We start from the raw sequence: 13,969 nt of genomic DNA on the forward strand, positions 1-13,969 counted from the left end.
AGTGACTTTTGTAGTGTTCACTTTATTTAGCATATTTTGCACTCTTGTATTGAGTTTTCATTGCTATTTATTTGGCTAAATATTTTTGGTTTTATCGGTGTTCATTTGTCATTGTCTTTTTTTATAGACCTTGTCATGTGCAAGTTTGTTGCTTTGTATAGTTTAAATATATTGACTTTATTATTTATTATTTTGAATACTTTGTAATTGTTAATTGTATCTTAACTTCTCAAATTTTAATATATTTTTAATAGACATTGTTTTGTTCGTGTTCATTGAGTTATGAGCATTGTGTGTGATTTGGTGGTTGTGAGTGTTGTGGGGCCACAAACATAATCTTGTTTAGGGCCACCAAGATCCTAGGGCCGGCCATGTGGCAAGGGCTTAAATGTAAAGGACGCTCATTTTTATGTAAAAGTCCTGCATTGTAGTGTGAGTAGCGAGCCACACAGAAAGTCACACTGATCGTGTGGCCCCCCCTAGCGGTTGTGGCTCCAAACAACCGCATAGTGTTTATGCCAGGGGTCAGCCCTGCAAAGGACCACAGTGGGAAATAAGCTGATGATTAATGTTCATCTTTCTTATAAATAAATAAATTCAATTTGTATGATGAGTAATGAAATTGTTGCATGTCACAACTTCCACTTGAGACTCCTAACAGGTAAAACCTATGAGTCAGTCATATTTATAGTTTATAAAAATTAACAAGTGTCTTAAAGGAGAAAAACATTCAGTCTAAGCATGATGGTCAGAAGACATGATTAGACCGAAACTTAAGAGTGAGCTTCAACTGTAAAGACTTACCAATGTGGGCCGTAGGGAGGCAACATATTAGAGCTGCAACGATTGATCGATTAGTCGATTGACAGAAATTCAATAGGCAACTATTTTGATAACCGTTTCAGTCATTCTTCAACTAAAAGTGCCCGCTATATTCTGATTCCAGCTTCTCATATGTGACAATTTGCTGTTTTTCTTATATGAAAGTGAATTGAACATCTCAAGGTTTTGGACTGTTATTCAGACAAAACAAGCAAACTGCAGACATTTCTGTGGCCGCTAAGAAGTTGCAGAAAATGCTAACTTTTTTCAATATTTCATTGACTAAATGATTAATTAAGAAAAAGTTGACAGATAAACTGATAATGAAAACAATCATCAATCATTACATTATTAATATATGTTGTAAATTTCCACCTGGTAAACGACCAGACATGTTTTACATGAGACTAGTCTATAAATGTGATACCTGTGAAGGAGAAAAGGAAGTTTATCTGAAGAAAGGGTCTTCAAGAGACAACGCAACAAATCTGGATGAGTTATTTAAGTGATGTGAGCGTTTGAACAGTTGAACTAATGGACATCAACCATAAAACACAGGAGCACACTTAAGATGAAAGATCTTTAATCAGTAAAAACCGGTGCAATATTTCACATGTAAACAATTGCAGCATCTCATTCTTAATACCTGAATAGTTACATAGAAATAATATTTTAGTGATTCAAGGATTCCTGTAAAAATAGATCAGTTTAACAAAACAACTATATCCCCTTCAAAAAAAAAAAAAGAAAATTCTTGCTGATTATTTCAAGTGCTCGAAGGCTCCCCTACAGATCAGCGAGCATGTCTTCAGTATTCAACAAGTCTCAGCTTCATTAGTAGCCCTCGCTTCCTGCAGCCAAATTCTACATCACCCGACCTTTATTAACGCGCCCGCCTTCTACTGTGCATCGATGTAAAACCGCAGAGAAGACATCGTTACTGACTCACAGCTTGTAGGGCAGCAGGTTAGTAAAATACGTCAGGGATGGGAGAGAATTTGGCTGCAGGGTCGGTGTCCTAAGTTTCAGGATTCTCCTTCACCGTTAAACAGAAATTACATTTTTGCAAGCTCAGCATCAGAACAGAGTATTTTCAATCGCGCATTTGGCACTGATTTCCCATACTAGTGTTGTTCCTATGTGTGGATAAGCCCACTATCATCACAGCGTTCCTTGTCTCAGAGAAACACTGCTGTTTCACTCGCTACTTATCCACCTTTTTTTCTTTTGTTTCCTCACTTCTGTCCTGACTTAACAGCAGTTTTTTCGTCATAACTGCTGTTTCGTCCACATTTTCTCTTTGCTACGACAAAATGTAGTGGGTCATGTTGCCCTGTGGGTTTTACATGTCCTCCTCGCTTCAGCTTCTTCAAAATTCCCTCCTGTTTCTCCACATCTCAGGTCTAATCGCAGCTTTTTTTCCTCTTCCGTTTCAGTCCTCCCTTTTGTTTCCTGGTCCTCCCGCCTCCGCTCTTTCCTCGCTCTTTTCTCTTCTCCTGCGTCACTCTCAGGATTCCCTGCTTACTGATGTTCAGGAGGCCATGTGGCTTCTTTTCTGTTCTGCCTCTTTTCTCTCCACCTCCGCCTCCGTCCTGTCTTTCAGCGCCTTCAGCAGGATCCTGAGCAGCGTGTTTTCGTTCAGCAGGCTTTCGGAGGTGTCCGCCAGCTCCTGCAGCCGTCTCACCGCCTCCCCGAGCTGACGGCTTTTCTCCCGGTGCTGTTCCTCTAAGCTGTGCCTTTCTCGCTGCAGCTCTGCGTTCTGGGCCCCTAAGCTGTGAGCGTAAAATGTCAGTCGGCGGTTCTCGCGCCACAGCTGTGCCAGCTGTTGGGAAAGGCGCTCGCGGGCGTGATGGAGCGTCTGAACCTCTCGCTGGAGAACCAGAAACTCTGCACGCAGGACGTTGCTGGCTCCTGGCCCGTCTGCCTGGTCTGAGGATGTCACTGGTTTATCGGCGTAGTGCGGAGAACCACAGTGCTGCAGGATGAAGTGTAGGAGGTTGGGTAACGTGATGGGCAGGTCGTCTGGAAACTTCACGCTGAGGTGTTTTCTTAAAGAAGTAGAAACAGTGAATGCAAGAGTGAAAACAAATCTGCTGAAAGTAACTGATAATTTTTTAGTGAAATATTTGTATTTTTATATTTTCTTTATTTGTACAGTGTTGATGTTACAGTAACTACTGAGTACTATATAACAAATGTACTCTCGTCACTGCCATCCATGTCCGGGTATAAATAGAAAATGCAAACTCAGATATCCAAATGTGCATGTTTGCATGTTTACCCATCATTATTCTCACCTGTATCTGGGGAAGAGAAGAATAGTGGGGACATGATCCACCATGAACTCCCATGGAAGGTCATTACGTGCAACATTCACCCTTCAAAGAGGAAAATGTAGATTTTTTTTTAAATTAAAAGTAGGACCAGAGAATTAATGTTGAACTGTTTGTTTATTTTAGACTGAAATTAAAACTATAATTCAACTAAAAACTCATATTAAACACACAGTACTGCCACAATACCTTCATTAACAGTCAAACATAAAGATGCAGACATACCTCGCCACAGTGATGGTGCTGTTTCCCTGTAGTAATCTGGCCAACTGGATGATGATGTGGTTGAGAACTGAGCAGAAGCCGCACCACTGAGTGTAGTAGAACAGCAGCACATCCTAGAGGAGAATACACACACACACACACACTCATTTATATTTCAATGAAATGACCACAAATTCATCTTTAGACCCAACAGTGAGACTCTCACAGCTGTGAGGCTACTGTGTTTTAAGGTGAAAGGTCACCATGAGGAGGGAAACACTGGTCATCATGGATAATAACAGAGTCATTTCTTTCCTGGCTGGTGTGTTATATCATCTGGTGTTAACCTGTAAATGCAAAACATCCCCAAATCAAAGAGCATGTGTATATATAAGACAACACACGTTTTTGGAAAAGACTCTTTGAAGAGACACTTTTACACTCGTCCTGTTGAGATGCTATTAATCAGCGGAGAAGAGTCCTCATCCTTTAAAGTGAAATACTTCTATTAAAGTAGAACGTAAAACCCACTTTTGTGTATCTTGTTCATCAGTCACACACTCACTCTCTCTCTCGTCAGGCTCTTGGAAGCGGTGAAAATGATTTTCTCCGGCAGTGAGCATTTTTCAGACTGTCTGTTTGAGCTCCTCATCATCTGTGATAGCAGTAATTATTGGCTGCTTAACAGATGATTCAGATGATCCCAGTTTGTTTCTGCAGTAAAGACGTCTTATATTTGGGTCAGTGTGGCAGTTTTTAAGTAGACTGTACTGTACAAGGAATGCGTTTAGGGACAAAGTGATATTTTCCATTTTTTTAATTTCATTTTAGCGTCCCTACTTATTTAGACTATACGCATGAATCATTGTAGCAAGACACAACTTCAGTTCTTTTATTCTCTATGTGCTGTGTGGTATTAATAGTTAACACCGGGGCTGAATCACTTCCAGAGAGTTTTATAATCCACTCTCTCTTCTCACTAATTGCTTTGAGACGGCTTCTAAAAAGTCAAAACTACTCACACGAATGCACAGACAGACGCAGAGTGGACACGGTGAGGAAAGGAGTAATGTCTCACCCTTTGAATGTCCATGACGGACGGCAGGAAGGAGGAAGTGGTCAGTTCTGTGATGAGGGGGCGCGGAGGTGACGGCTGGTGTTGGTCTGGACGTCTGGCTTCCCCTCCGCCTCCTTTCTTGTCCTCCTCTCCCACCAAGTGTCTCTGCAAGAGGCTGTACGGAGCGCTGAAGTTCCTGATGAAGGCCTCTTTAACAGGATACACACAGACATGCAGTGAGAATAGAAAATTCCTGCCAGACTCAAAAACAAAAAGCCTAGAAACACATTAATGAAAACATCGATCACTGTACACAAAAGCTCCTCAATAAGTAACAGAGAACTTTTGATGATGTAAATCTAAATCTAATGATGGCTAAAATGAATTGATCTTCTTCATTCTCCTGGTACTGCTCATGTCAGCTGACTGGGACGTTTGAAAAGAACAGAGACATAGTTAATGTTATTATAAAACATCTGTGTTTTTCCTGCTATTAACGAGTCAAAATGTCTTCTGTGAAAAAGGACTTTTCACCTTTGAAAACAAACATCAAGGGATTAAAACAGAAGGAAGCAACAGCAGAATTAAAGGTTTTAAACTCAGGATTAAAACCCTGATTTTCTGTATTATGTTAAATTATTTTTCTTCCTCTACTGTACACTTGCTCAGTTTAGATGGTGGTAGTGCTGCACACTATTTGTATGACATAAGAGCCTCCTCATTAATGTCTAAATTAGAGCTGCAACAATTAGTCAACTGACAGATAATTAAGAAGCAACTATTTTGATAATCGAATTACAGTTTTACTCATTTTTTAAGCAAAATGACAAATATTCAGTGGTTGCAACTTCGTGAATGTGAGAATTTGAGAATTTTCTATGTCGTACATGATAGTAAACTGAACATCTTTGGATTTTGGACTATTGATCCAACAAAACAGAATATTTGAAGATGTTGCTTTTTTTTGAAATTATAAAAGGCATTTTTCTCTATTTTCTGACGTTTTATAGACAAAATGGATCACTAATGACAACAATCGTTAGTTGCAGCCCCAGTCTAAATGAGCCACATGGAGGCAAAGTTATTTAAATTCAAAATTTTGACCTTTTTAAATCTCTATGTGATGACTTGGAACAACAGTGGCTCCTGTTGAAAATCTGAAAATCAGAAAATCTGTTGGCTCTTGGATGACATTATGCAGTAAACAAACGAATGCTGCCTTCTGTTTACAGACCAGTGGATTAAGACGCACATGGAGAATGGTTCCAAGACTTTTTTCATCTTTTCTGTGCATTAAAAACATAAAACGCTTCATGTCCTGTGCGACACTGTGATTTCTAGCAATTGTACAATAATTGTAGGACATCATGGATCATCATTATACATCCTGTAGGAGCAAACCACATTATTAAAAGTTAACATTTTTACTATGAAAAAGTCACCGCAGAGACCTTTAAAGGCCAAACCTCCCTTTGTCCTACTCATTGCACATTTCTTAGCAGTGAGTCTTCCCTGGAAACATCTGTGTACGTATGCAAAAGACTGAAATAAAGCCATGTCAGCTGACCTGCTGATGTGCATAATATGCAAAACTCACTCTGTGTTTCTTTCATTGGTCATGACGTTGCTTCAAACCTTGTGCAAAGAATCAGTGAATCTACACAGACATGGTGACTAAATGACGACTCCATGACCTTCAATTTAATTATCACAGACATAACGTGTGTGACATAATGTAAATGTATCATGGCGTCTTTAATGAAAAGTGTAAGCTCATCTGCATAATAAAAATGCTGACAGAGACATGTTTTAATTGATTAATTATTGATTTGATATTTTAGGGTAGATGCAACAGCCTTTGTCATTACTTCTGCACATCACAAATTGTGTTAAGTGGAGAAATTTTGATAAATATCATCGACTCAAAGAGGAGTAAGAGTTACAAACATTATCAAACCATGTAAACTAAATAAAACTGTCCTGGTCTTACCCAGAGACTCTGTCAGTGTGGTTGCTGGGCTGCGGTGGAGAACATAATGAACCTCGTCCTTCAGGTTCACAATAGTTGCGAACGAGCCGTCACCGCTCCCGTCAGCGTGCGCGCCGGCCTCCTGGTGACGAGGAGTGCTTCTGTTGCCCGATGCCCCGAGCCTCACCGCCAGAGGCCAGTTCAGAGCAACATCAAGCACGTAGAACCTGAGCGTCCTATTGGTCTGACACCGGAGCCCCGTAATGCCGTCTCCCTCCTGCCGAGGGGCAGACGATGGAGGGATGGAGGAAGGAGGAGGAGGAGGAGGAAGGGGAACTCTTTGAATGTCCGGCCCCTCTTTGGCTTGTGAAGACGATTCGTTGTTGAGTTGAGGTTCTACTTTTCTGCAGCAGGCACTGTACTGAATGAACGGGCTGTAGCTGTTAAAAAAGTTGCTACAGCCCACTGAGGTTGCGGTTTTTACGGACATGGCGGCAGGTAGGTGGTGTAGGCAGCAGTGTCTGAGATAAGACCGCAGCGCGTCTCCTCCCTGAGCGGCGGAGGGGAATGAGCAGCGTGTTGAGGAGCTGGTCGAGCCCCGCGGTGACAAGCTGAGGCACACCTCGCACACGCTCGTACGGGACTCCGGGAGAACGACCGACTGGCAGCACGGCGAGTGGGAGGTGAAGCTTTCGTCCAGGCTGGAGTGGTATTTATCGTCACAGGAATGATAACGTAGAGCGATGTCTGCAACCTGAAAAACACAAGAAACAAAAAGAAATAAAGAGCGGATAAATACACATTTTCGTTCATCCTCTGTGATTTTTTTTTTCATTTCCCCGCATCACTGCTCACCTCCTGCAGTACGGGGTTGGGCTTGTGTGCGAGCGGATTGTGCGGCAGGAACAGCAGCAGTGCGGGTCCTTTAGTCAGCTCCTGTTCCAGGAGGCGAGACTTTGTTTCTGGGGGCTGCAGCCACTGGAGGACGGTCTCGCGGTGTTCAAACACCCAGCTACAGATGGCCTCTGATGTGAAGTTACGCTCCCTTCGAGGGAAAATCTGAGAGAAGAAAACAAACAAACATCATACATTCAACATTTATTCAGTATTTTATTATATTTACTACAATTTTGTACCGTCTATTGTGGCCTGATGACATCTTACCAAAGAGGAGTTAAATCTTCTGTGGAGGTAAACGGTTCCATCTTCTTTAAGTGAGATGGCCTCTGCCACCTGTCTGTTGGTCACCACCCCGAAACGCACCACGCCACGGAAGTCTGCAGCAGCACAACAGAGACTCAGAGCTGAAGACTGGAGACTTTCTGTCCTTTCTATTATTATAATCTAATCTTACATACTTGAAATGATCAAAAACCTGTACAGAATAATTACCAAGTGATGTTTTATGAAGTTTGGTCAAATCTTTTGATTTATATAAAGGAAGAAATCTAACAGGAAGTAAATACTCCTCCTACAATTTGTTTTTTAAGGAAAATGCGCTACCTCATTTATGTCATTTATTGATATATGGTGCCCCCGTTTTCCTTACTGTATTGTAGCTAATTATATTTGCCCAGATTTATTTTGTTTTGTTCTGTTACTTATTTTTCACTGATTTACTGTAATATGTGGTCTTGTGTTTCATTATGTTTTGTACTTATTGGAAAAGTTAATAAAAATTCATTACAAAAACTTGTACAGAATCAAAAGATGTGGCCTCAAAGCTGCATGATGACTTCTTACCCCTTTTTAGAGCCTGCAGGGCAGAGGACAGAAATGTGATATATCCTGGCGGCTGAGGAGAAGAGTTAAACTGGAAGAAACCCACCACTCGAGGCTACAAACACAGAAGACACAGCCAATCAGAATACATCATAAGGTAATACAGTTTCATTCAAAGTAGACACCTTGAGCACAGCTAAAATTAGCAAATTACATAACTGTAACAGTTTTAAGTGCAGGCGTGAGCTCAAACAGGAGCAGCTCACACAGCTGCAGTCGATCAGGATTAAACTCGCTGTAGCTGATTCTCTGCTGGCTCTCCTTCAGATTGACCTGAAGCTCAAACCTACTGTACCTCGTGATAGGAGAGGAACTCCTCGAGCGTGGCTCTTGATGGGAGGTAAGTCAGCGGTGTGATGACTCTGAGGATAAAACTTTCCACATACGGAGCCACAAACGGACCTCTGTACTCTATAGGCCCGAACCTTCAGCACAGAGACACAGAGACAAACGATATAATGGATCATAAATCTATAAATACCAAAGGAAACTACAGAAAAACCGACATAATCACAGTTTTCTCTAAGATATACGACACACTGATGACTGAAAATGCAATAAATCAGGTGATCAAGTTTAAGCCAGCAACTATTATAAAGTCAATGTAGCTATTTCCACTAAACAGTCTACTGAAATGACTGAGGCTGCAACTAACAGTTATTTTCATTTCATTTAGTCAATAAAACATCAGAAAATGGTGAAAAACACCCATCACAACATCCTGGAGTCTAAGGTGACGTCTTCAAATTTCTTATTTTGCCCGATCAACAGTCCAAAGTTTTGTAAGACCAATAAAATCCACAAATTCTAACATCTTAGAGCTCCTTGAACTAAGGAATATTCAGCATTTTTGCTTTAAAAATTACATAAACGATTATTTGATCGTCAAAATAGTTGCAAGTTAATCTTCTGTCGATCGACTAATCAGCAAATAGTTGCAGCTCTATAAATGACTGAGAACTGGTTTTTGTTTCGCCAGTGTAATAAATGTAATACAGAGGCTAACAATGCATTTCAGTTCATTTAAAAGAAAGCGAATGAATTGTCTTACAATAATTTAAAGCTAATAACTGGCCACAAACCACAAATACTTTCAGTAGCCAGAAGGGTTGGTTAGATAAAAGCAGTTCTAATCACTGTGACAAATATGTAAAATACAGAAATGCTGTTTTGGTGTATTTTTCAGTGAAGTGCTTCTGTTACACACACGTCATCTTTAAAGGATGAGCATCAAACATCATAAACAAACACAGTCAAAGACAGTCAAAGACAGTCTTCTCTGTTTCACCTCCTGTAGAACAGATGGACGATCGGGTACTGGTAGAAGCGGTTATGCTTCCTGCATTTCCCCTGACTCCACCAGCAGTTAACTGCCACAAACTGCACCTGTGTTTGTGAAAGAGACAGAGGGACAGTGTTGAACAAACAAAACTTTTTCCAGATCTCAAACCGGTTATGGTGTGTTTTCATTTTTGAGTCTAAAATCAGGCCTCGTCCTCAGTGCCTAAAAAACTAGATCCAAGCAGTCAGAGACATCCAGTATATATATATAAAGCGGGTCTATGATTTATAATTCTTAACTCCACATAAATTGAGAAGTTATTTGCGAGTCCTATAAGCCATATTCAGATGTAAGATGTTTAATTTGTCTCTTTAAGTCAACAAGAATGTTTCTATGACGACAAAGTACTTCTTCTAACTGTACAGCTGAGGTTATTATTTGGTATTACACAATCCCTGAGTGCTTGTTGTTATGGCGTCAGGTACCTGTTTGGCCAGCTTCTTCGCTACCAGCTGCACTTCCTGCCGGGCGGCCATGGAATGAGCACACCAGGGCGCGTAGAAGAAAATGAGAGACACCTCGGCCATGCTCCTGAGACGCTCCATCTGGAGAGGAAATGAATGTCACTGACATGTTGAACTCTTAATCGTTGTCCTAGATTCAGTTTGTGTTTGACTTGTGGTCTTGACTTTAACACTACACACACTTATGTTAATACCAGACACATAAAGCTCCAGAAAGCTGATAATTTAGGAAACATTTGAGCAATCTGCACTGGTCGAAGATGACATCTACTTTGAACACGTTTTAGCAAGTTTAACTTCTGAGAAATTCAGTCGATGGAGCACCTTGAACTAGAGCCAAGTACAAATTGAAGCTGTTGCCTCTTCTCCTTGTTTTATCCAACCCCAGATCAATTTCCCAAGCAGATTTTAAAACATCTAATAAGGGATTCTGCAGGTTGGACACTTCATCATAAATAGAAGATATTGTTAATCTATCTGAGGGGTCTGGTAAAAACTAAGACTGCATTTAGCACGTACTTCTCTTCTTAATAATAATTCCAGTTAAAGCGTAAGTTCACAATTTTTTCAAGCCTGTCTGTTAAAACAACACCGTCCTTTAACACCAGACTTGTGATAAAATGTTTGTGACAGGTGCTCATCTCTCTCTGAATCTTACCTGATCCAGCTGACCCAAGTAGAGGTCGACTACCGGGGCCTCGGCAGAGAAGAACCGCAGCGGAGGCCGAGCTGCTGCCACCACATTCTTAGCACGGCTACGGAGAGACAAGAATCATAATGACATGAGGAGATGTGACAGTATACCTCCTGAGACGATATTTATTTGTCTGTCTACCACCAGCGACTTCGCAATACTGTATTGTTTATTAGAGCTACAATGACAAATTGATTGACAGAAAATTCAGTTTTCAAGTGAAAATACCAAACATTTCATGGTTCCAGCTTCTTAAATAAGAGAATTTGCTGTTTTTCTTTGTCTGAACATTGGATTAAACTGAATATCTTTGGGTTTTAGACTGTTTGAAGAAGACATTTGATAACATCACCTTGGGCTGTAGAAAACTGATGGGCAGACCAAGCAATTTATCAAGAAAATAAATAAGCAGATTCATTAATGGTAAATGCGCCTTTCTAGTCTTCCGATCACTCAAAGCACTTAACAATATATGCCAACATTCACCCACTCACACACACACACACACACATTCATACGCTGATGGCAGACGCTGCTGTGCAAGGTGCCAACCTGCTCATCAGGATCTAATCTAGTGCACATTCACTCACACACACGAGGAGCAATTTGGGGTTCAGTATCTTGCCAAAGGACACTTTGTCACGCAGACTGGAGGAGCCAGGAATGGAACCGCCGCTCTTCCGATTAGCGGACGACCTGCTTTACCTACTGAGCTACAGCCATCCCATAATGACAGTATTGTTAGTTGTTGCTTCACTGTTTATATGTAAGGAAGCGCACCTTGATTTGTCAAGTACTTTAACTGGTCTGGTTATTTTAATACATTAACAGTTTCTCAATTGATTTTCCAAGAACTGTACTACATCATGGACATAGACATTACACATGCACAAATCCAATACGCTGGATCAATGTCAGTGCTGATATATACTGACCTTATTAAGCAGAGTGGGTATCAGCCAAGATGTAACCGACACACACTAAATACAGATCATTAGAAAAGTCAGTGTTTCCGATCAGTAAAGGCAGGATTCAGTTTTTAAAGCCACAACAATCCCTGACCTTACGTTATCTTACATAAATATTTTTCCAACTTGTTCCACACAGTGAAGTCTACAGATCATAATCTACTTCAGGAGAGAAAAAGTTGTATCTGTAACTCCCTACATCCCAAAATAAAAAGCATATCTACGGCTTCAACTAATGGTTATTTTCATTATCAATTAATCAATTGGTCATTTGGTCGATAAAATGTGAGAAAATGGTGAAAAATGTCCATCACTGTTTCTTAAAAGATCAAGGTTATGTCCTCAAATGTCTCGATCAACAGTCCCAAAGATAAGGTTGTCACAGCTGGAGCAAAAACTACCAGTGAACAGGATGACAAGCAGGATGTGAGGAGCTAATTTGTCTGTATTTGTTTCAAGTTTCAGTCGTACTGGCTCTGTGTTTGTGTGTGTGTGTGTGTGTCCACAGCTGGGTTCACTGGGAGGCTGAATGTGTGTTATTATGTTACCACACAGCTGTGGTAGTTACACTGACACTGATATCTTCAGGGTCATTTAAAAATACACTGGCCAAGCGCTTTATTAGAAACACCTGTGCAATCTAACGCAGTCCAGTACAACAGCTCGGCCATAAATTCTACTTTTACGAAGCTTATACATTTTCAGTTTTTGTTGACATTGTCAGAAAGGTGATAATTCTACTTTATATTTATTATTGAGGTCATAGTGGATGCTGGTGGCATACTGGAGCGCGTTACATTGTGTTCCTAATATTTTGCCCCCCCTCCTGTATGTATAATCGAGTGGACAAATGCACTGTAATCAATCACTCACTCTAATCATCAATATAATGTTGTTTTTACACAAAAAAAAGTTCAATTATCTTGTTAAAATCCTTAAAATTACATCTCATTCTCCCTCGTTAAAGAAAATCCCGAATCTATGAATATGCAAACATATTGAATCTGAGAAGTTTAAATGCTGGACATAATATGTCTCCTACTTCACTGTAAAGTTTATTCTCAATGTTTGTATACTGGAGGCTTCAAGTTTATAGATGACATACATATGTACACTATACAAATTAAAGAATTATTATTGTATACAGGACCAAATTCTGCACAGCCAAGCTCAAACATTCAATTGTAGGAACAAAAAAGAAAAACATATTTTTGAGTGCAAGTGGACTTTAAATCTTCTAAACTGAAGGTTGTGCTGTGCAACCAAACAATGTAAAACCAGTAAACACTGACTTCTCTGTAACAATAACTTGACATTATCTGACAAAAGCATTAAATATTGAGGCTAAATAATGACCAAAACCTTTGCTAAAAGTCCCAAATGTAAAGAGTGCATGGCCACTGATAGTACACTGTCTGTTTAAAAGCTTTAAAGCATTAGTTAATCCTCTTGTCCCTACAGCACACGTCAGGTCAGTCGCACAACACAATGAAGACCCTGATTGGTTATAAGTAGATTATTATTTATTAGGAGCAGCTAATTTACTGCTACAACCTTCCTGTTTCAGTAAAGTAACCACTGTGTTCAGTGAGTGACATACAGGCCCGGTTAAACACAAACAAACTCAGACTGTGTGTGTGTGTGAATATGTTACAGTAGCTGCTGCTGTTTACCTGCATGTGAACTTGACGGCCAGTATGAGCAGGACGCTGAGCACGATAGCCCCGCAGAGGAGAGCCGGTCTCCGGGCCATCAGATACAGCACCTGCCGGAGAGACTGCCGCACCCGGCGCAGCATTACAGGCTGTCGTCGGCTCTCCGTCCCATTTATACGCCCAACGCGTCCATTTGCCTGACGGGGAGGGTGTGTTTATGTGTGTGTGAGTGTGTGAAGGGGGGACAGGCAGGCTGGTTCGACGGGAGACAGAGCTAACCTGGATTGGACATCGGTGCTGTTGGTGTGTAAGGTTTTCAAACACGGTCAGACCAACCTTTCTTCCCCACGTAGACTTTTCACTTCCGCAACTACGACGCCAGGGAGCATGCGTAAAAGTGTTGCCGGCGGTTTGAAAGGCGCGCCATATTGTGACGCTGTCGTGAAAATATTGGTAAAAACAGGATTATTAGTTAAAATAGAATTAGATTAAAGACTTCTAGGTTCATATGCTGGTCGGAATAATTGTGAAGTCATAATTTGTCCTTAATTAGTGTTTAGAGATGGTTATGCGTATTGAGTTGTATGAGCTTTTTTGAGACAGTTCCTACATTGAGAACCGTTGCTGCCATGGAGACGGTTGAACGCTAGAGGGCGACTGTTGTTCTCTCGACAATAAA

General features: G+C 40.7%; 1 protein-coding gene across 1 annotated transcript; it reads right to left on the minus strand.

Annotated features, from left to right (window-relative positions):
* Window positions 1-1,388: 1,388 nt before the first annotated feature.
* Window positions 1,389-13,680, minus strand: txndc11 (thioredoxin domain containing 11). Its single transcript, XM_067585274.1, has 13 exons — window positions 13,309-13,680; window positions 10,632-10,728; window positions 9,935-10,054; window positions 9,456-9,553; window positions 8,463-8,592; window positions 8,129-8,222; window positions 7,550-7,662; window positions 7,241-7,444; window positions 6,407-7,139; window positions 4,438-4,625; window positions 3,381-3,493; window positions 3,120-3,200; window positions 1,389-2,870 (listed from the first exon to the last, which is right to left on the minus strand). The coding sequence occupies exons 1-13, from the start codon at window positions 13,431-13,433 to the stop codon at window positions 2,354-2,356; spliced, it is 2,613 nt and encodes an 870-aa protein (XP_067441375.1). The 5' UTR covers window positions 13,434-13,680; the 3' UTR covers window positions 1,389-2,353.
* Between the last annotated feature and the right edge of the window lie 289 nt (window positions 13,681-13,969).

Source organism: Thunnus thynnus, chromosome 3, assembly GCF_963924715.1.
Source record: "Thunnus thynnus chromosome 3, fThuThy2.1, whole genome shotgun sequence".
Taxonomy (NCBI): Eukaryota; Metazoa; Chordata; class Actinopteri; order Scombriformes; family Scombridae; genus Thunnus; species Thunnus thynnus.

Excerpts from the sequence above, each read along its gene's own strand:
- txndc11 (XM_067585274.1), bottom strand. The coding sequence starts at position 13,433 with ATGCTGCGCCGGGTGCGGCAGTCTCTCCGGCAGGTGCTGTATCTGATG. Across the intron at positions 10,055-10,631 it reads ACTTGGGTCAGCTGGATCAG|ATGGAGCGTCTCAGGAGCAT; the intron begins GTAAGATTCAGA and ends TTTCCTCTCCAG. Across the intron at positions 7,140-7,240 it reads CCAACCCCGTACTGCAGGAG|GTTGCAGACATCGCTCTACG; the intron begins GTGAGCAGTGAT and ends TGTGTTTTTCAG.